The sequence below is a fragment of the Fringilla coelebs genome (genome assembly GCF_963513975.1).
Source record: "Fringilla coelebs genome assembly, contig: SCAFFOLD_153, whole genome shotgun sequence".
NCBI classification, from domain to species: Eukaryota; Metazoa; Chordata; class Aves; order Passeriformes; family Fringillidae; genus Fringilla; species Fringilla coelebs.
In genome coordinates, this window is record NW_028167413.1 from 111450 (window position 1) to 134438 (window position 22989).

At 54.6% G+C, this 22989-nt stretch overlaps 1 protein-coding gene across 1 annotated transcript in view; it reads left to right on the forward strand.

The window, feature by feature from the left end:
* Window positions 1-20428, forward strand: part of BOP1 (BOP1 ribosomal biogenesis factor) — a 105254-nt gene extending 84826 nt beyond the window's left edge. Inside the window, exons 8-16 of the mRNA XM_084227460.1 lie at window positions 100-261; window positions 415-495; window positions 1072-1141; window positions 3765-3897; window positions 5812-5992; window positions 8341-8629; window positions 8729-8813; window positions 15460-15567; window positions 18160-20428. Of these exons, the coding sequence (XP_084083586.1) occupies window positions 100-261; window positions 415-495; window positions 1072-1141; window positions 3765-3897; window positions 5812-5992; window positions 8341-8629; window positions 8729-8813; window positions 15460-15567; window positions 18160-18313 (1263 nt within the window). The 3' untranslated portion in view covers window positions 18314-20428. The remainder of the gene's footprint in view (window positions 1-99; window positions 262-414; window positions 496-1071; window positions 1142-3764; window positions 3898-5811; window positions 5993-8340; window positions 8630-8728; window positions 8814-15459; window positions 15568-18159) is intronic.
* The last annotated feature ends 2561 nt before the right edge of the window (window positions 20429-22989 follow it).

Genomic DNA, 22989 nt, shown 5'->3' on the forward strand with positions numbered 1-22989 from the left:
ATTCCCCATTCCCCATCATTCCCATCATTCCCATCATTCCCCACTCTCCCACTCTCCCGTTATCCCCGTTCCCATTCCCTTTTCCCGGTGTCCCGGCAGGAGCTGGCCTGGCGGCAGCAGGACCCGTCCGACCGCCGTCCGTCTGTCCTGCCGCGGCGCTTCCCGAGCCTGCGCGCCGTGCCCGCCTACCCGCGCTTCATCCACGAGCGCTTCGAGCGCTGCCTCGACCTCTACCTCTGCCCCCGCCAGCGCAAGATGCGGGTCAGCACCGCCCCCAAATCCCAAAAAAAACGGGAATGCCGGGCTGGGAACGCCGGCCGGGCGCTCCCACCCCTCCCGGAATTCCCGGGGTGGTTTCCCGGGAAGCTCCGGAGGGTGGGGGCAGCTGGGATCGGTGTGGTGTCCGTCCCGCAGGTCAACGTGGATCCCGAGGATCTCATTCCCAAACTTCCCAGGCCGAGGGATCTGCAGCCCTTCCCCACCACCCAGGCTCTGGTGAGGGATTTTTGGGAATGTTCCCCTGGAATTTGGGGGATTCTGGGGTCTGGGGCCTCAGGAGGCTGGGTAGGGACTGAGGCTGAGGATTCCCGGGAATGGGCTGGGAAAAGGGGCTGATCCCAGCTGGAATTCCTGCGGGGATTTCCTGGAAAATGGGGCTGGGGAATCCCTGTTTCCCAAGATTTTTGGGAATGGCTCTGGAGAACTTCCCAGGAGCGGCTGAGGGGTCTGGGGGGGCTCATTCCGGAAAAAAGTGGGATTGAAGGGATCCAGGGGAATCCAGGGCGGGATCTGCTCCCAGGGAACAGGGACAGGACCCTGGGAATGGCCTCGGGTTGGGATTTTTGGGAATATTCCTCCTGGAATTTGATGAAATTCTGGTCTGGAATCCCCATTCCTTGGAATTCCCTGTGGATGTGGGATGGGGTGGCCTTGGCCGTGCTCCCTCCAGATCCCAAATTCCTCCTCCCTTCCCAAAATCCCAAATTCCCCCTCCCTTCCCGAGGATTCCGGAGCGGCTCCCAGGGAGCTCCTGGGATTTGGGATTCTCCCTCATTCCCGTTTTTTTCCCAGATTTACCGCGGCCATTCCAGCCTGGTGCGGACCCTGAGCGTCTCCCCCAGCGGGCAGTGGTTGGTGTCAGGTACGGATCCGCCCCTGGATTGGGAATTCCCGGGATGAATCCCACGGATCCACAGCCCAGCTCCGCCCAGAGCTGCTCCGGGGCCAGGGTTGGGATCGGGGCTTTTCCACCTGGAAAATCCCGACCGTGGCCCCGGGGGAGGATCCCGGGATTGGCCCCGTCCTGCGGGGCCTCTGGAAAACTCCGGAGCTTTTCCAGCTGCTCTGGGCTCCCAATCCCATTCCTATTATCCCATTATCCCATCCCTATTCCCATTATCCCATTCCCATTATCCCATCCCCATTCCCAATCCCATTCCTGTTATCCCGTTCCTGTTATCCCATTATCCCATTCCCACTCACATTCCCATTATCCCATTTCCATTCCCATCTTCCCATTCTCATGATCCCAATCCCATCCCCCTCATTCCCAATCCCATTCACATTCCTGGGAATCCCATTCCCATTATCCCATTCCCATTCCCATACTGTTCTCATCCCCCTTATCCCATCCCCATTCCCATTATCCCATTCCCATTATCCCATTCCCATTATCCCATCCCCATTCCCATTACCCCATTCCCATTATCCCATTCCCATTATCCCATTCCCATTATCCCATTCCCAATCCCATTATCCCCTTATGCCATCCCCATTTCCATTTTCCCATCCCCCTTATGCCATCCCCATTATCCCATTGTCCCAATCCCATCCCATTACCCGTTATCCCATCCTTGTTATCCCACCCCCGTTATCCCATTACCCCATTCCCATTATCCCATTACTCCATCCTCATTATCCTGTTATCCCATCCCCGTTATCCCATTATCCCACCCCCGTTATCCTGTTATCCCAGCCTCATTATCCCATCCCATTTCCCGTTATCCCATCCTTGTTATCCCATTATCCCATCCCCGTTATCCCATTACCCCATCCCCATTATCCCATTACCCCATCCCCGTTATCCCATCCCCGTTATCCCATTACCCCATCCTCGTTATCCCACCCCCGTTATCCCGTTATCCCATCCCCGTTATCCCGTTACCCCATCCCCGTTATCCCATTATCCCATCCCCATTATCCCGTTACCCCATCTCCGTTATCCCACCCCCGTTATCCCATTATCCCATCCCCATTATCCCATTATCCCATCCCCGTTATCCCATTATCCCATCCCCGTTATCCCATTACCCCATCCCCATTATCCCGTTATCCCATCCCCGTTATCCCACCCCCATTATCCCGTTATCCCACCCCCATTATCCCGTTATCCCATCCCCGTTCTCCCATCCCCGTTATCCCATTATCCCACCCCCGTTGTCCCGCTCTCCCGTTACCCTGTTATCCTGCTCTCCCGCTATCCCGTTATCCCGTTATCCCACTATCGCCGTTATCCCGTTGTCCCGCTCTCCTGCTATCCCGTTATCCCACTCTCCTGCTATCCCGTTATCCTGCTCTCCCACTATCCCGTTATCCCCGTTATCCCGCTATCCCGTTATCCCGCTATCCTGCTATCCCATTATCCTGCTCTCCCGCTATCCCATTATCCCTGCTATCCTGTTATCCTGCGATCCCCATTATCCCGCTATCCCGCTATCCTGTTATCCCGCTGTCCCCGTTATCCCGCTCTCCCACTATCCCCGTTATCCTGCTATCCCGTTATCCCTCTATCCCTCTATCCTGTTATCCCATTATCCCACTATCCCCATTATCCTGCTATCCCGTTATCCTACTCTCCCAGTATCCCGTTATCCTGCTATCCCGCTATCCCCATTATCCCGGTATCCCCATTATCCCCATTATCCCGCTCTCCCGTTATCCCGTTATCCCGCTCTCCTGCTGTTATCCCGCCGTTATCCCGCTGTGATCCTGCAGTTATCCCGCTGTTATCCCGCTGTTATCCCGCTGTTATCCCGTTGTTATCCCGCTGTGATCCCGCTGTTATCCCGTTGTTATCCCGCTGTTATCCTGCTGCAATCCCGCTGTTATCCCGCTGTGATCCCGCTGTGATCCCGCTGTTATCCCGCTGTTATCCCGCTGTTATCCCGCTGTTATCCCGCTGTTATCCCGCTGTGATCCCGCTGCTATCCCGCTGTTATCCCGCTGTTATCCCGCTGTTATCCCGCTGTGATCCCGCTGTGATCCCGCTGTTATCCCGCCGTTATCCCGCTGTTATCCCGCTGTTATCCCGCTGTTATCCCGCTGTGATCCCGCTGTTATCCCGCTGTGATCCCGCTGTTATCCCGCTGTTATCCCGCTGTGATCCCGCTGTTATCCCGCTGTGATCCCGCTGTTATCCCGCTGTTATCCCGCTGTTATCCCGCTGTTATCCTGCTGTTATCCCGCTGTGATCCCGCTGTGATCCCGCTGTGACCCCGCTGCTATCCCGCTGTTATCCCGCTGTTATCCCACTGTGATCCCATTGTTATCCCGCTGTTATCCCGCTGTTATCCCACCGTTATCCCGCTGTTATCCCGCTGTTATCCCACCGTTATCCCGCTGTTATCCCGCTGTTATCCCACCGTTATCCCGCCGTTATCCCGCTGTTATCCCACCGTTATCTCGCCGTTATCCCGCTGTTATCCCGCCGTTATCCCGCCATTATCCCTCTGCTATCCCGTTTTTATCCCGCTGTTTTCCCGCAGGCTCAGACGACGGCTCGGTGCGGTTCTGGGAGGTGAGCACGGCGCGCTGCCTGCGCACGCTGCCCCTGGGCGCCGTGGTCAAGAGCGTGGCCTGGAACCCCAATCCCTCCATCTGCCTGGTGGCCGTGGCCGTGTGAGTGCCCTGGGATTGATCATTCCCAGAGATCATTCCCAGAATTCCCAGGGATCATTCCCTGGAACCCCAACCCCTCCATCTGCCTGGTGGCCGTGGCCGTGTGAGTGCCTGGGAACATTCCCAGAATTCCCAGGGATCATTCCCTGGAACCCCAACCCCTCCATCTGCCTGGTGGCCGTGGCCGTGTGAGTGCCCTGGGAACATTCCCAGAATTCCCAGATTTCCCAGGGATCATTCTCTGGAACCCCAACCCCTCCATCTGCCTGGTGGCCGTGGCCGTGTGAGTGCCTGGGATCGATCCCAGAATTCCCAGATTTCCCAGGGATCATTCCCAGATTTCCCTGGAACCCCAACCCCGCCATCTGCCTGGTGGCCGTGGCCGTGTGAGTGCCCTGGGATCATCCCCAGAATTCCCAGATTTCCCAGGGATCATTCCCAGAATTCCCAGATTTCCCTGGAACCCCAACCCCAGCATCTGCCTGGTGGCCGTGGCCGTGTGAGTGCCCTGGGAACATTCCCAGATTTTCCTGGGATCATTCCCAGGGATCATTCCCAGTTTTCCCTGGAATCCCAGTCCCATTACCGTGTGAGCTCCCGGGAATCCTTCCCTCCCGGGGATCATTCCCGGTTTTCCTCTGGAGATCCCAGATCCTCTGCCGGAGTTCATTCCGTGCCTGGAGTTTGGAGCAGCCCAATCCCGATCCCGTCCCACAGGAGGGTCCCTGATCCCGGATTTCCCCCTGATCCCAGATTTCCCATCCCCAGGGATGAGCAGCTGCTCCTGGGGAGAATTCCCTGATCCCAGGGGGTTCCCTGATCCCGGATTTCCCCAATCCCGGATTTCCCCAATCCTGGATTTCCCCCGATCCTGGATTTCCCATTTACTAGCGATGAGTAGCTGCTCCTGAGGGGAATTCCCTGATCCCAGATGTCCCCTGATCCCAGAGAATTTCCCCTGATCCCAGATTTCCCCTGATCCCGGATTTCCCGTTCCCAGGATGAGCAGCTGCTCCTGGGGGGAATTCCCTGATCCCAGATTCCTTAGGAATGATCAGGTGCCCCTGGGGAGGGTTCCCTGATCCCAGGGGATTCCCTGATCCCGGATTTCCCGTTCCCAGGGATGAGCAGCTGCTCCTTGGGGGAATTCCCTGATCCCAGATTCCTTAGGGATCCCCTGATCCCGGATTTCCCGTTCCCAGGGATGAGCAGGTGCTCCTGGGGAGGGTTCCCTGATCCCAGGGGATTCCCTGATCCCGGATTTCCCATTCCCAGGGATGAGCAGTTGCTCCTTGGGGGAATTCCCTGATCCCAGATTCCTTAGTGATCCCCTGATCCCGGATTTCCCATTCCCAGGGATGAGCAGGTGGTGCCCCTGGGGAGGGTTCCCTGATCCCAGGGGATTCCCTGATCCCGGATTTCCCCCTGATCCCGGATTTCCCATTCCCAGGGATGAGCAGGTGGTGCCCCTGGGGAGGGTTCCCTGATCCCAGGGGATTCCCTGATCCCGGATTTCCCGTTCCCAGGGATGATCAGGTGCTCCTGGGGAGGGTTCCTGATCCCGGATTTCCCCCTGATCCCGGATTTCCCCCTGATCCCAGGGATGAGCAGGTGCTCCTGGGGAGGGTTCCCTGATCCCAGGGGATTCCCTGATCCCGGATTTCACGTTCCCAGGGATGAGCAGGTGGTGCTCCTGGGGAGGGTTCCCTGATCCCAGATTTCCCCTGATCCCGGATTTCCCATTCCCTACAGATGAGCAGCTGCTCCTGGGGAGGGTTCCCTGATCCCAGGGGATTCCCTGATCCCAGGGGATCCCCTGATCCCGGATTTCCCGTTCCCAGGGATGAGCAGGTGCTCCTGGGGAGGGTTCCCTGATCCCCGGGGATCCCCTGATCCCGGATTTCCCGTTCCCAGGGATGAGCAGGTGCTCCTGGTGAATCCGGGCCTCGGGGACCGGCTGCTGGTGGCGGCCACGGATCAGCTCCTGGATTCCTGGCAGGCTCCGGAGGAGGAGCGGATCCAGCCGGTCCGGTGGATCCCGGCCGGCCCCGAGGAGCGCGCCAAGGGGATCCGGCTGCTGGTGCAGCACAGCAAGGTGGGAGCGGCATTCCCGGGATCCTGCTGGGATCGGCATTCCCGGGATTTGGGTGGGATCAGCATTCCCGGGATCCTGCTGGGAGCTGCATTCCCAGAATCCTGCTGGGATCGGCATTCCCGGGATCCTGCTGGGATCGGCATTCCCGGGATCTGGGTGGGATCGGCATTCCCGGGATCCGGCCGGGATCGGCATTCCCGGGATCTAGGTGGGATCGGCATTCCCGGGATTTCGGTGGGATCGGCATTCCCGGGATCTGGCCGGGATCGGCATTCCCGGGAACGGGGTGGGATCAGCATTCCGGGGATCTGGGTGGGATCGGCATTCCTGGGAGTGGGGTGGGATCGGCATTCCCGGGATCCTGCTGGGATCGGCATTCCCGGGATCCGGGTGGGATCGGCATTCCGGGGAACGGGGTGGGATCAGCATTCCCGGGATCCGGGTGGGATTGGCATTCCCAGAATCTGGCTGGGATCAGCATTCCCGGGAACGGGGTGGGATCGGCATTCCCAGGATCTGGGTGGGATCGGCATTCCCAGGAGTGGGGTGGGATCGGCATTCCCAGGATCTGGCTGGGATCGGCATTCCCAGGATTTGGGGCTTGTTTATCAACCCAGCCCAGGATCCTGGGCTCCTTCCCACATCTCATCCCAACGGACACAATTCCAAGAGGATCCTTGTTCCCTGCTCCACATCCCGAGGGAAGGATCCCAGAAGGATCCTGATACTCTCTCTACATCCCAAGGGATCCCATCCCATTCCCAGGAATCCCGGGCAGTGCCGGAGCCTTTCCCAGCAGGGGGATCCTCCCCAGCCCCGTTTTCCAGGGATCCCCAGGAACATTTCCCGGAGCCGCAGGAATTCCAGCTGGGATCGGCCCCTTTTCCCTTTTCCCCAATCCCATTCCCAATCCCGTTCCCAATCCCATTCCCAATCCCATTCCCAATCCCATTTCCAATCCAGTTCCCAATCCCATTCCCAATCCCATTCCCAATCCCATTTCCAATCCAGTTCCCAATCCCGTTCCCAATCCCATTCCCAATCCTGTTCCCAATCCCATTCCCAATCCCAATCCCAATCCCATTCCCATCCCAAGGAGCTCCAGGATGATTCAGAGGATTGGGATCTCATCTGGATCCCAATCCCATTGCCATTCCTCTTCCCATTGACACCCTGGGGAGCTGGGGGATGATCCAGAAGATCAGGATCATGGAATGTCATCTGGATCTCATTCCCATTCCCATTCCCATTCCCATTCCCAGTTGGTGACGCAGGTGACCTGGCACGGCCAGGGCAATTCCCATGCCCTGGTGGTGATCCAGAGGGTCGGGATTTCGGGATCTCACCCAGATCCCAATCCCATTCCCATTCCCATCCTGAGGAGCTCCAGGATGATCCAGAGGGTCGGGATTTCGGGATCTCACCTGGATCCCATTCCCAATCCCATTCCCGTCCCCGTTCCCAGCCGGTGACGCAGGTGACGTGGCACAGCCAGGGCGACTACTGGGCCTCAGTAGTGATCCAGAGGGTCGGGATTTCGGGATCTCACCCGGATCCCATTCCCAATCCCAATCCCGTTCCATTCCCAGCCGGTGACGCAGGTGACGTGGCACAGCCAGGGCAATTCCCAGGCTTTGTTGGTGATCCAGAGGGGCAGGATTTTGGGATCTCACCCAGATCCCATTCCCATCCCGAGGAGCTCCAGGATGATCCAGAGGGTCAGGATTTCAGGATCTCACCCAAATCCCGATCCCATTCCCGTTCCCATCCCGAATTCCCAGGATGATCCAGAGGGTCGGGATTTCGGGATCTCACCCAGATCCCAATCCCAGATCCCAGTCCCATTCCCTTCCCAGCCGGTGACGCAGGTGACGTGGCACAGCAAGGGCGACTACTGGGCCTCAGTGGTGATCCAGAGGGTCGGGATTTCGGGATCTCACCCGGATCCCAATCCCATTCCCAATCCCATTCCCATTCCTGTTCCCAGCCGGTGATACAGGTCACGTGGCACAGCAAGGGCGACTACTGGGCCTCAGTAGTGATCCAGAGGGTCGGGATTTCGGGATCTCACTCAGATCCCAATCCCAATCCCACCCCAAGGATCTCTGGGATGATCCAGAGGGTCAGGATTTCGGGATCTCATCCAGATCCTAATCCCATTCCCATTCCATTCCCAGCCGGTGACGCAGGTGACGTGGCACAGCAAGGGCGACTACTGGGCCTCAGTAGTGATCCAGAGGGTCGGGATTTTGGGATCTCAGCCAGATCCCATTCCCATCCCAAGGAGCTCCAGGATGATCCAGAGGGTCGGGATTTCAGGATCTCACCCATTCCCGTTCCATTCCCAGCCGGTGACGCAGGTGACGTGGCACGGCAAGGGCGACTACTGGGCCTCGGTGGTGCGGAACCCCGGCAGCCGGCAGGTGCTGATCCACCAGAGCAGCCGGCGCTGGAGCCAGGATCCCTTCCGGAAGAGCCCCGGCACGATCCAGTGCGTGCAGTTCCACCCGCTCCGGCCCTACTTCCTGGTGGCCTCGCAGCGCTCCGTGCGCATCTACAACCTGCTGCGCCAGGAGCTCACCAAGAAACTGCAGAGCAACTGCCAGTGGATCTCCAGCATGGCCGTGCACCCCGGAGGTGAGGGATCCCCCGGGATCGACGCCGGGATCCCCCGGGAATGCGGGGATCCCCCGGGATCAACGTGGGGATCCCGCTGATCCCGGGCTTTCTCCCCAGGGGACAATGTGATCTGCGGCAGCTACGACAGCAAGCTGGCCTGGTTTGACCTGGACCTGTCCACGCGGCCCTACCGGCTGCTGCGGTGAGTGCCGGGATCCGCCGGGATCCACCGGGATCCGCTGGGATCTGCCGGGATCCGACGGGGTCCCGGGAGCGTTCCCGGCTCTCTGTGGAAGCTGCAAATCCCAGCTGGTCCTGGGTTTTTGTGGGGATCACAGCTCTGTGTTCCCTTGTTGTCCTGGGTTGTTGTCCCAGATTTTGCCATGCTGTTATCCTGAATTATCCCGGGTTGTTGTCCCAAACTATCCCAGGTTGTTATCCCAAACTATCCCAGATTATTCCAAATGATCCCAGGCTATTATTCCAAATTATCCCAGGTTGTTATCCCAAATTATCCCGGTTTGTTATCCCAAATGAATCCCGGGTTGTTATCCCAAACTATCCTGGGTTGTTATCCCAAACTATTCCGGGTTGTTATCCCAAACTATCCCGGGTTGTTATCCCAAACTGTCCCGGGTTGTTATCCCAAATTATCCCGGGTTCTTATCCGAAACTATCCCGGGTTGTTATCCCAAACTGTCCTGGGTTGTTATCCCAAACTGTCCCAGGTTCTTATCCCAAACTATCCTGGGTTCTTATCCCAAACTATCCCGGGTTCTTATCCCAAACTATCCCAGGTTGTTATCCCAAACTATCCCGGGTTCTTATCCCAATCTATCCCAGGTTGTTATCCCAAACTGTCCCGGGTTGTTATCCCAAATTATCCCGGGTTGTTATCCCAAACTATCCCGGGTTGTTATCCCAAACTATCCTGGGTTGTTATCCCAAACTATCCCGGGTTGTTATCCCAAACTATTCCGGGTTGTTATCCCAAACTATCCCGGGTTCTTATCTCAAACTATCCTGGGTTGTTATCCCAAACTATCCCGGGTTGTTATCCCAAATTATCCTGGGTTGTTATCCCAAACTATCCCGGGTTCTTATCCCAAACTGTCCTGGGTTGTTATCCCAAACTACCCTGGGTTGTTATCCCAAACTATCCCGGGTTCTTATCCCAAACTGTCCTGGGTTGTTATCCCAAACTATCCCAGGTTGTTATCCCAAACTGTCCTGGGTTGTTATCCCAAACTATCCCGGGTTGTTATCCCAAACTGTCCCGGGTTGTTATCCCAAACTATCCCGGGTTCTTATCCCAAACTATCCTGGGTTGTTATCCCAAACTGTCCTGGGTTGTTATCCCAAATGATCCCGGGTTGTTATCCCAAACTATCCCGGGTTGTTATCCCAAACTATTCCGGGTTGTTATCCCAAACTATCCCGGGTTGTTATCCCAAACTATCCCGGGTTGTTATCCCAAACTGTCCTGGGTTGTTATCCCAAACTGTCCTGGGTTCTTATCCCAAACTGTCCTGGGTTCTTATCCCAAACTGTCCCGGGTTGTTATCCCAAACTGTCCCGGGTTGTTATCCCAAATGATCCCGGGTTGTTATCCCAAATTATCCCGGGTTGTTATCCCAAACTATCCCGGGTTCTTATCCCAAATTATCCCGGGTTGTTATCCCAAACTGTCCTGGGTTGTTATCCCAAACTATCCCAGATTATCCCAAATGATCCCAGGCTGTTATCCCAAATTATCCCAGGTTGTTATCCCACATTATCCCAGGTTGTTATCCCAAATTATCCCGGGTTCTTATCCCAAACTGTCCTGGGTTGTTATCCCACCTTAACCCAGGTTGTTATCCCAAATTATCCTGGGTTGTTATCCCACATTATCCCGGGTTGTTATCCCAAATTATCCCGGGTTGTTATCCCACATTATCCCAGGTTGTTATCCCAAATTATCCCGGGTTCTTATCCCAAACTATCCTGGGTTGTTTTCCCAAACTGTCCTGGGTTGTTATCCCAAACTATCCCGGGTTGTTATCCCAAATTATCCTGGGTTGTTATCCCAAATGATCCCAGGTTTCTATCTGAAATTATCCCGGGTCTTTATCCCAGTTTTTCCTCAGTTGTTGACCAAGATTATCCCAGGCTATTCTGCCCCGTTACCCCGGGTTGTTATCTTGCATTTTCTTGGGTTGTTATCCCGAATTATCCCGGGTTGTTTTCCCTTGTTACCCCAAATTATCCAAGGTTGTTATCCCAAATTATCCAAGTTTATTATCCCAGTTTTTTCCCGGGTTGTTATCCCAGTTTTTCCCGGGCTTTTATCCTGAATTATTCCAGGTTGTTATCCCAAATGATCCCAGGTTGTTCTCCCAAACTATCCCGGGTCTTTATCCCAGTTTTTCCTGGGTTGTTGACCGAGATTATCCCAGGCTATTCTCCCCCGTTATCCCGGGTTGTTATCCCAGTTTTTTTCCCAGGCTGTTATCCTGAATTATCCCAGGTTGTTATCCCATGTTATCCTGGGTTGTTATCCCAAATTATCCCAGGTTGTTATCCTAGTTTTTTCCTGGATGGTTATCCCAGTTTTTCCTGGGTTTTTATCCCAGTTTTTCCTGGGTTGTTACCCACATTATCCCAGGTTGTTATCCCCCGTTATTCCGGGTTGTTATCCCAAATGATCCCAGATTGTTATCCCACATTATCCAGGGTTGTTATCCTGTTTTTTCCTGGGTTGTTCTCCCCTGTTATCCCAGGTTATCCTGTTCCGTTATCCCAGTTTTTCCCAGGTTATCTGAGGTCATTATCCCACATTATCCTGGGCTGTTCTGTTTTCCCAGTGCTGATTCCCATTTTTCCCAGTGCTGATTCCCATTTTCCCAGGCAGATTCCCAGTTTTTCCCAGCTTGTTATCCTGATTCCCGTTTATCCTGGATTTCCCCAGTGTTTTTCCCATTTTCCCAGTGCTGATTCCCATTTTTCCCGATGTTTATCCCGTTTTCCCTGGTGCTGAATCCTGATGTTTATCCTGGTGGTTTTCCCATTTTCTTGGGCTCCGATTCCCGTTTTTCCTGGTGCTGACTCCTGGTTTTTCCCAGCATTTATCCCATTTTTCTGGGCTCTAATTCCCGTTTTTCCCTGTTTTTCCCGGTGTCTATCTCATTTTCCCGGACGCTGATTCCTGGTTTTTCCTGGTGTTTATCCTGTTTTTCTGGGCTCTAATTCCCGTTTTTCCCAGTGATTATCCCTTTTTTCTAGGTGTTGATTCCTGGTTTTTCTCCAGCGCTGATTCCTAGCTTTTCCCAGGCTCTAATTCCCGGCTTTTCCCGGTGTTTATCCTGTTTCCCAGGCACTGATTCCCATTTTTCCTGGGCTCTGATTCCCATTATTTCCCGCCATTTTTCCCTGTGTTTTTTTCTGATGCTAATTCCCATTTTCCCCAGTGTTTTTCCCAGTGCTGATTCCTGTTTTCCCATTGCTGATTCCCATTTTTCCCAGTGTTTTTACTGGCTCTGATTCCTGTTTTTCCTGGTGTTTTTTCCGGTGTTTTTCCCGGCTCTGATTTCCGTTTTCCCCGGTGTTTTTCCTGGTGTTTTTCCCGGCTCTGATTCCCATTTTTCCCAGCTCTGATTCCCGTTTCCCGGCTCTGATTCACGCTGTTTTTCCTTGTGTTTTTCCCGGTGTTTTTCCCAGCTCCAATTCCCATTTTTCCTGGCATGTTTCCCATCTCTGGTTCCCGGTGTTTTTCTGGGTGTTTTCCCCGGTGTTTATCCCGGTGTTTATCCCAGTGTAATTCCCAGTGTTTATCCCAGTGTTTATCCCGGTGTTTATCCCAGTGTTTTTCCCAGTGTAATTCCCAGTATTTATCCAATTCCTGGTGTAATTCCCGGTGTTTATCCCGGTGCTTTTCCCGGTGTTTTTCCCGGTGTAATTCCTGGTGTTTTTCCCAGTGTTTATCCCGGTGTTTTTCGCAGTGTAATTGCCAGTGTGATTCCCAGTGTGATTCCCAGTGTGATTCCCGGTGTTTATCCCGGTGTTTATCCAATTCCCGGTGTTTATCCCGGTGTTTATCCAATTCCCGGTGTTTATCCCGGTGTTTATCCAATTCCCAGTGTTTATCCCGGTGTTTATCCAATTCCCGGTGTTTATCCCGGTGTTTATCCAATTCCCGGTGTTTATCCCGGTGTTTATCCAATTCCCGGTGTTTATCCCGGTGTTTATCCAATTCCCGCTGTAATTCCCGGTGTTTATCCCGGTGTAATTCCTGGTGTTTATCCCCGTGTTTATCCCGGTGTTTATCCCGGTGTTTATTCCCGGTGTTTTTCCCCCCGTGAGGCACCACGGCCGCGCCGTGCGCTCGGTGGCGTTCCACCGCCGGTACCCGCTCTGATCCCCGTGGTTATCCCGGTGTTTATCCTGGTGTTTATCCCATTCCCGGTGTTTATCCCGGTGTTTATCCCATTCCCGGTGTTTATCCCGGTGTTTATCCTGGTGTTTATCCCATTCCCGGTGTTTATCCCGGTGTTTTTCCCGGTGTAATTCCCGGTGTTTTTCCCCCCGTCAGGCACCACGGGCGCGCCGTGCGCTCGGTGGCGTTCCACCGCCGGTACCCGCTCTGATCCCCGTGTTTATCCCGGTGTTTATCCCGGTGTTTATCCCCTTCCCGGTGTTTATCCCGGTGTTTATCCCAGTGTTGATCCCATTCCCGGTGTAATTCCCGGTGTTTATTCCCCTCTCAGGCACCACGGCCGCGCCGTGCGCTCGGTGGCGTTCCACCGCCGGTACCCGCTCTGATCCCCATGGTTATCCCGGTGTTTATCCCGGTGTAATTCCCGGTGTAATTCCCGGTGTTTATCCCGGTGTTTATCCCGTCAGGCACCACGGCCGCGCCGTGCGCTCGGTGGCGTTCCACCGCCGGTACCCGCTCTGATCCCCGTGGTTATCCCGGTGTAATTCCCGGTGTAATTCCCGGTGTTTATCCAATTCCCGGTGTTTATCCCGGTGTTGATCCCATTCCCAGTGTTTATCCCGGTGTAATTCCCGGTGTTTATCCCATTCCCGGTGTCATTCCCGGTGTCATTCCCGGTGTTTATCCCTCTCAGGCACCACGGCCGGGCCGTGTGCTCGGTGGCGTTCCACCGCCGGTACCCGCTCTGATCCCGGTGTTTATCCCGGTGTTTATCCCGGTGGTTATCCCGGTGTTGATCCCATTCCCGTTGTTTTTCCCGGTGTTTATCCCGGTGTTGATCCCATTCCCGGTGTAATTCCCGGTGTTTATCCCCCCGTCAGGCACCACGGCCGCGCCGTGCGCTCGGTGGCGTTCCACCGCCGGTACCCGCTCTGATCCCCGTGGTTATCCCGGTGTTTATCCCGGTGTTTATCCAATTCCCGGTGTTTATCCCGGTGTTGATCCCATTCCCAGTGTTTATCCTGGTGTTTATCCCGGTGTTTATCCCGTTATTTATCCCTCTCAGGCACCATGGCCGGGCCGTGTGCTCGGTGGCGTTCCACCGCCGGTACCCGCTCTGATCCCCGTGGTTATCCCGGTGTTTATCCCGGTGTTTATCCCGTTATTTATCCCGTCAGGCACCACGGGCGCGCCGTGCGCTCGGTGGCGTTCCACCGCCGGTACCCTCTCTGATCCCCGGTGTAATTCCCGGTGTTTATCCCGGTGTAATTCCCGGTGTTTATCCCTCTCAGGCACCACGGGCGCGCCGTGCGCTCGGTGGCGTTCCACCGCCGGTACCCGCTCTGATCCCCGTGTTTATCCCGGTGTTTATCCCGGTGTTTATCCCATTCCCGGTGTTTTTCCCGGTGTTTATCCCGGTGTTGATCCCATTCCCGGTGTCATTCCCGGTGTTTATCCCGTCAGGCACCACGGCCGCGCCGTGCGCTCGGTGGCGTTCCACCGCCGGTACCCGCTCTGATCCCCGTGGTTATCCCGGTGTTTATCCCGGTGTAATTCCCGTTATTTATCCCGTCAGGCACCACGGCCGCGCCGTGCGCTCGGTGGCGTTCCACCGCCGGTACCCGCTCTGATCCCCGTGGTTATCCCGGTGTTTATCCCGGTGGTTATCCCGGTGTAATTCCCAGTGTTTATCCCGGTGTTTATCCCATTCCCGGTGTTTATCCCGGTGTCATTCCCGGTGTTTATCCCATTCCCGGTGTAATTCCCGGTGTTTATCCCGTCAGGCACCACGGGCGCGCCGTGCGCTCGGTGGCGTTCCACCGCCGGTACCCGCTCTGATCCCCGTGGTTATCCCGGTGTTTATCCCGGTGTAATTCCCGTTATTTATCCCGTCAGGCACCACGGGCGCGCCGTGCGCTCGGTGGCGTTCCACCGCCGGTACCCGCTCTGATCCCCGGTGTAATTCCCGGTGTTTATCCCGGTGTAATTCCCGGTGTTTATCCCTCTCAGGCACCACGGGCGCGCCGTGCGCTCGGTGGCATTCCACCGCCGGTACCCGCTCTGATCCCGGTGTTTATCCCGGTGTTTATCCCGGTGTTTATCCCATTCCCGGTGTTTTTCCCGGTGTTTATCCCGGTGTTGATCCCATTCCCGGTGTCATTCCCGGTGTTTATCCCGTCAGGCACCACGGCCGCGCCGTGCGCTCGGTGGCGTTCCACCGCCGGTACCCGCTCTGATCCCCGTGGTTATCCCGGTGTTTATCCCGGTGTTTATCCCATTCCCGGTGTTTATCCCGTTATTTATCCCGTCAGGCACCACGGGCGCGCCGTGCGCTCGGTGGCGTTCCACCGCCGGTACCCGCTCTGATCCCCGGTGTAATTCCCGGTGTTTATCCCATTCCCGGTGTAATTCCCGGTGTTTATCCCCCCGTCAGGCACCACGGGCGCGCCGTGCGCTCGGTGGCGTTCCACCGCCGGTACCCGCTCTTCGCCTCCGGCTCCGACGACGGCTCCGTCATCGTCTGCCACGGGATGGTCTACAAGTACGGGACACCGGGAACGCCGCGGGGCACCACAAGGGATTGAGGGGATTGGGATGGATTTGGGGGATGGATTTGGGGGATTCATGGATTTATTTATGGGATACATGGATTTATTAATGGGATTTATGGGATTTATTTATGGGATTTATGGATTTATTTTTGGGATTTATTTATGGGATTTATTTAGGGGATTTATTTATGGGATTTATTTAGGGGATTTCTGGGATTTATTAATGGGATTTATGGATTTATTTATGGGATTGATTTATGGGATATATGGATTTATTTTTGGGATTTATTTATGGGATTTATGGATTTATTTTTGGGATTTATTAATGGGATTTCGGGGATTTATTTATGGGATTTCTGGGATTTATTTATGGGATTTATGGGATTGATTTATGGGATTTCTGGGATTTATTTAGGGGATTTATTTATGGGATTTATGGGATTGATTTATGGGATTTCTGGGATTTATTTATGGGATTTATTTATGGGATTTATGGGATTGATTTATGGGATTTATTTGGGGGATTGCTTTATGGGATTTATTGATGGGATTTATTTATGGGATTTTATAGGATTTATTTATGGGATTTATTTAGGGGATTTATGGGATTGATTTATAGGATTTCTTTATGGGATTTATGGGATTTATTTATGGCATTTATGGATTTATTTATGGGATTTATTTATGGGATTTATTTAGGGGATTTATGGGATTGATTTATGGGATTTATGGGATTTATTTATGGCATTTATGGATTTATTTATGGGATTCATGGATTTATTGATGGGATTTGTTTAGGGGATTGATTTATGGGATTTATGGGATTGATTTATGGGATTTCTGGGATTTATGGATTTATTTATGGGATTGATTTATGGGATTTATGGATTTATTTATGGGATTCATGGATTTATTGATGGGATTTATTTATGGCATTTGTAGGATTTATTTATGGGATATATTTTTGGGATTTATGGATTTATTTTTGGGATTTATGGGATTTATTTATGGGATTTATTTTTGGGAATTATTGATTTATTTATAGGATTTATGGATTTATTTATTGGATTTATTTATGGCATTTATGGGATAGATTTTTGGGATTTATGGATTTATTTATGGGATTTTATGGGATTTCTTTTATGGGAATAATGGGATTTATTTAAGGGATTTATGGATTTATTTATGGGATTTGTTTTTGGGATTTTATAGGATTTATGGATTTATTTACTGGATTTATTTATGGGACTTTTGGGATTTTCAGTTTATGAGATTTATTGATGGGATTTGTTTATGGGATTCATGGATTTATTTATGGGATTTATGGGATTTGTTAATGCAGTTTATGGGATTTATTGATGGGAGTCACTAATAGGATTTATGGGATTTATTGGTGGGATTTATGGATTTATTTGTGGGATTTGTGGGATTTGTGGCATTGATTGATGGGATTGATGGGATTGATTTATGGGATTTATTGATGGGATTGATGGGATTTGTGGGATTTCCAGGATCAGATCCCTCTTTGGGGGCTCCTTGGGCTCCAGCAGCGTTTTTGGGGAGCTTTTGGGGAATCCTGGAATTCTCTGGGATTGGCTCCTTCCCTCTGGGATCTGGGGGTGGGAGCAGCGACTCTGGGGGCCCCTTGGTGGGCAGAGCTCCGGGAATTCCCACTCCCAGAATTCCCATTCCCACTGTAGAATTCCCATCCCCACTCCCAGAATTCCCATTCCCAGGGGGAGAATTCCCATTCCCAGTGTGAGAATTCCCTTTCCCAATCCCCAAATTCCCATTCCCAATGTGAGAATTCCCATTTTGCCTCCCGGAATTCCCAATGTGAGAATTCCCATTCCCACTGTAGAATTCCCATCCCCATTCCCAGAATTCCCATTCTCAATGTGAGAATTCCCATTCCCACTGTAGAATTCCCATCCCCATTCCCAGAATTCCCATTCTCAATGTGAGAATTCCCATTCCTGCTCCCAGAATTCCCATCCCCACTGTGAGAATTCCCATTCCCGCTCCCAGAAGCCCTGTTCCCATTGTGAGAATTCCCATTCCCAATGAGTGAATTCCCATTCCCCCTCCCGGCATTCCCGTTCCCACCCCATCATTCCCATTCCCACTGTCACAATTCCCATTCCCATCCCGGAATTCCCGTTCCCACCCCGTCATTCCCATTCCCACCCCGTCATTCCCGTCATTCCCATCCCATCATATCCATTCCCACCCCGTCATTCCCATCATTCCCATTCCCATCATTCCCGTCATTCCCGTCATTCCCATCATTCCTGTCATTCCCACCCCATCATTCCCGTCATTCCCGTCATTCCCGTCATTCCCGTCATTCCCACCCCGTCATTCCCATCATTCCCATCATTCCCATTCCCATCATTCCCATTCCTGTCATTCCCGTCATTCCCGTCATTCCCGTCATTCCCACCCCGTCATTCCCGTCATTCCCACCCCGTCATTCCCACCATTCCCATCATTCCCATCATTCCCATCATTCCCGTCATTCCCATCATTCCCACTATTCCCGTCATTTCCGTCATTCCCTGTTTCTCTCCCCCCCCCGGCAGTGACCTGCTGCAGAACGCGCTCCTGGTGCCGCTCAAGGTGCTCAAGGGCCACGCGCCCGCCCTGGACCTCGGCGTGCTCGACGTCGCCTTCCACCCCCAGCAGCCCTGGCTCTTCTCCTCCGGCGCCGACGGCACCCTGCGCCTCTACACCTGATACACCTGATCAGCTGGGATCCACTGGGATCCACCCTGATCCACCTGGATCAGCCTGGATCCACCCCCAGCAGCCCTGGCTCTTCTCCTCCGGCGCCGACGGCACCCTGCGCCTCTACACCTGATCCACGGGATCCACTGGGATCCACCCTGATCCACTGGGATCCATCCTGATCCACAGGGATCAGCCTGGATCCACCCCCAGCAGCCCTGGCTCTTCTCCTCCGGCGCCAACGGCACCCTGCGCCTCTACACCTGATCCACGGGATCCATCCACTGGGATCCACCCTGATCCACCTGGATCAGCCTGGATCCACCCCCAGCAGCCCTGGCTCTTCTCCTCCGGCGCCGACGGCACCCTGCGCCTCTACACCTGATCCACGGGATCCACTGGGATCCACCCACCGGGATCCACCCTGATCCACAGGGATCAGCCTGGATCCACCCCCAGCAGCCCTGGCTCTTCTCCTCCGGCGCCGACGGCACCCTGCGCCTCTACACCTGATCCACGGGATCCATCCACTGGGATCCGCTGGGATCCACCTGGATCAGCCTGGATCCACCCCCAGCAGCCCTGGCTCTTCTCCTCCGGCGCCGACGGCACCCTGCGCCTCTACACCTGATACACCGGGATCCACCCACTGGGATCCACCCACTGGGATCCATCCACAGGGATCCACCCTGATCCACTGGGATCCACCCTGATCCACCTGGATCAGCCTGGATCCACCCCCAGCAGCCCTGGCTCTTCTCCTCCGGCGCCGACGGCACCCTGCGCCTCTACACCTGATTGATCCATCCACTGGGATCCACCCACGGGGATCCACTGGGATCCACCCTGATCCACAGGGATCAGCCTGGATCCACCCCCAGCAGCCCTGGCTCTTCTCCTCCGGCGCCGACGGCACCCTGCGCCTCTACACCTGATCCACGGGATCCATCCACGGGGATCCACTGGGATCCACCCACTGGGATCCACCCTGATCCACTGGGATCAGCCTGAATCCACAGGGATGGATCCACCCCCAGCAGCCCTGGCTCTTCTCCTCCGGCGCCGACGGCACCCTGCGCCTCTACACCTGATCCACGGGATCCACTGGGATCCACCCACTGGGATCCACCCTGATCCACCGGGATCAGCCTGGATCCACCCCCAGCAGCCCTGGCTCTTCTCCTCCGGTGCCGACGGCACCCTGCGCCTCTACACCTGATCCACTGGGATCCACTGGGATCCACCCACAGGGATCCACCCTGATCCACAGGGATCAGCCTGGATCCATAGGGATGGACCCACCCCCAGCAGCCCTGGCTCTTCTCCTCCAGCGCCGACGGCACCCTGCGCCTCTACACCTGATCTGATCCATCCACTGGGATCCACTGGGATCCACCCACTGGGATCCACCCTGATCCACAGGGATCCACCGGGATCAGCCTGGATCCACCCCCAGCAGCCCTGGCTCTTCTCCTCCGGCGCCGACGGCACCCTGCGCCTCTACACCTGATCCACGGGATCCACTGGGATCCACCCACTGGGATCCACCCTGATCCACAGGGATCAGCCTGGATCCACCCCCAGCAGCCCTGGCTCTTCTCCTCTGGTGCCGACAGCACAGTCCGCCTCTACACCTGATCGATCCACTGGGATCCACCCTGATCCACTGGGATCCACCCTGATCCACAGGGATCCACCCCCAGCAGCCCTGGCTCTTCTCCTCCGGCGCTCATGGCACCCTGCGCCTCTACACCTCATCGATCCGCCGGGATCCACCCACAGGGATCCAGGGGGATCTCTGGCTCTTCTCCTCCAGCACCAACAGCACCCTGCGCCTCTACACCTGACCTGCCGGCCCGCTGGGATCCACCGGGATCCAGCGGGATCCAGCGGGATCCGCCGCCTTCGGAATTCACTGTGCTCAATAAAGACTTCTTTTGGATACGATCCCGGGATCTCTGCGTGTGAATTCCCCAAGGTTCCCATCCCCACATCTCTAAATCCCACATTCCCTACGCCTGACCTTCCCGTGGGGATCCAGAGGGATCCAGGGGGATCCCTGGCTCTGCAGCTGACCTTCCCGTGGGGATCCAGCGGGATCCACCAGGATCCGCCGCCTTCGGAATTCACTGTGCTCAATAAAGGCTTTTCTTGGATACGATCCCGGGATCTCTGTGTGCTGAATTCCCCAAGGTTCCCATTCCCACATCCCCTGGGTGTCCCCAGTCCCATCCCCACATTCCCCACACCTGGGGATTCCAACAGGATCCAGCAGGATCCACCTGGATCTGCCCCAGTCAGAATTCCCAGCAATCAGCAAAGGCTTTTTTGGGATACAATTCCAGGCTCTTTGTGTCCTGAATTCCCCAATATTCCCATCCCCACATCCCCTGGGTGTCCCCAATCCCATCCCCACATTCCTACACCAGACATTCCCAACAGGATCCACTGGGATCTGCCCCAGTCAGAATTCCCAGTGCTCAGTAAAGGCTTTTTGGGGATACAATTCCAGACTCTTTGTGTCCTGAATTCCCCCGTGTTCCCATTCCCACATCCCCTGGGTGTCCCCGGTCCCATCCCCACATTTCCCGTCCTTTGGGAATCCAACGGGATTCCTGGGATCCACCTGGATCTGCCACATTTGGAATTCCCAATGCTCAGTAAAGGCTTTTTTGGGATACAATTCCAGGCTCTTTGTGTCCTGAGTTCCCCAATATTCCCATTCCCACATCCCTCAGTGTCCCCAGTCCTGTCCCCACATTCCCAAATATCCCCATCCCAATCCCATCCCCACATTCCCTACACGTCGCGTTCCCAGGATCCACCAGGATCAGAATTCCCATTCCCAGGGCCCAAGGCTTTTTTGGGATGCAGTTCCAGGCTCTTTGTGTCCTGAATTCCATGTTCCCATTCCCACATCCCTCAGTGTCCCCAGTCCCATCCCCACATTCCCAAATATCCCAATCCCAATCCCATCCCCACATTCCCAAATATCCCAATCCCATCCCCACATTCCCTACACGTCGCATTCCCAGGATCCACCAGGATCAGAATTCCCATTCCCAGCGCTCAGCAAAGGCTTTTTTGGGATGCAATTCCAGGCTCTTTGTGTCCTGAATTCCCCCATGTTCCCATCCCCACATCCCTCAGCCCTCCCATTCCCACCCCAATCCCCACATTCCCGAGGATCCCCATCCCAATCCCACATTCCCTACACGTAGGGATCCGCCTGGGATCCACCAGGATCAGAATTCCCAGGGCTCATGGGAGGATTTTTTGGGATACAATCCCAGCTCTTTGTGTCCTGAATTCCCAACTTGGCCTCGCCGGGAAGGGGTGGGATCCCCACCAATCCCACTGGGAGCTCCCAGCCGGCATTCCCAGGAACTTCCCAGGGTTTTCCAGGGATATTCCTGGAATTCCTGGGATATCCAGAGCCACCCTGGGCAGATGGAAGGGGTGGGACAGGCAGGGAATGGCAGAAGGATGGAAAATGGGATTCACTGGATCTGGGATATCCCAGGAAAGGAGCCCTGGGAGGGAGCAGGACCTGGAATGGGAGCTGGAATTGGGTCTGGAATGGGATCTGGGATAGAACCTGGGATAGGGCCTGGGATAGGGTCTGGAATGGGACATGGAATTGGGTCTGGAATAGGATTGGGAATTGGTAGGACTTGGAGCAGGATCTGGTAAAGGATCTGGAATAGGACCTGGAACAGGATCCCAATGGAAAAGCTGGAAGTGACCAGAACAGAGGATGAGATTCCCTGGATTTATCCCAGGAAAAGAAGCCAGGGAATGGAGAAGGACCTGGAATGGGATCTGGGACAGGACCTAGAATGGGACCTGGAATGAGACCTGGAAAAGGATCTGGGATAGGACCTGGAATGGGATCTTGAAGAGGATCTGGAATGGGATCTGGAATAGGACTTGGAAGAAGACCTGGAATGGGATCTGGGATAGAACTGGAATGGGCTCTGGAAAAGGATCTGGGATAGACCCTGGAATGGGCTCTGGAATGGGACCTGGAATGGGACCTGGAATGGGATCTGGGATGAGACCTGGAAAAGGATCTGGGATAGGACCTGGAATAGGATCTGGAATGGGATCTGGGATGAGCCCTGGAATGGGACCAGGAAAAGGATCTGGGATAGGATCTGGAATGGGATCTTGAAGAGGATCTGGGATAGGACCTGGAATAGGAACTGGAATGGGATGTGGAATAGGACTTGGAAGAAGACCTGGAATGGGATCTGGGGTAGAACTGGAATGGGACCTGGGATGGGATCTGGGATAGAACTGGAATGGGATCTGGGATAGAACTGGAATGGGATCTGGAAAAGGATCTGGGATAGACCCTGGAATGGGATCTGGGATAGGACCTGGAAAAGGATCTGGGATAGGACCTGGAATAGGAACTGGAATGGGATCTTGAAATAGATCTGGAATGGGATCTGGGATGAGCCCTGGAATGGGACCAGGAAAAGGATCTGGGATAGGACCTGGAATGGGATCTTGAAATGGATCTGGGATGGGACCTGGAATAGGAACTGGAATGGGATCTGGGATAGAACTGGAATGGGATCTGGGATAGAACTGGAATGGGATCTGGGATAGAACTGGAATGGGCTCTGGAAAAGGATCTGGGATAGAACTGGGATGGGATCTGGGATGAGACCTGGAAT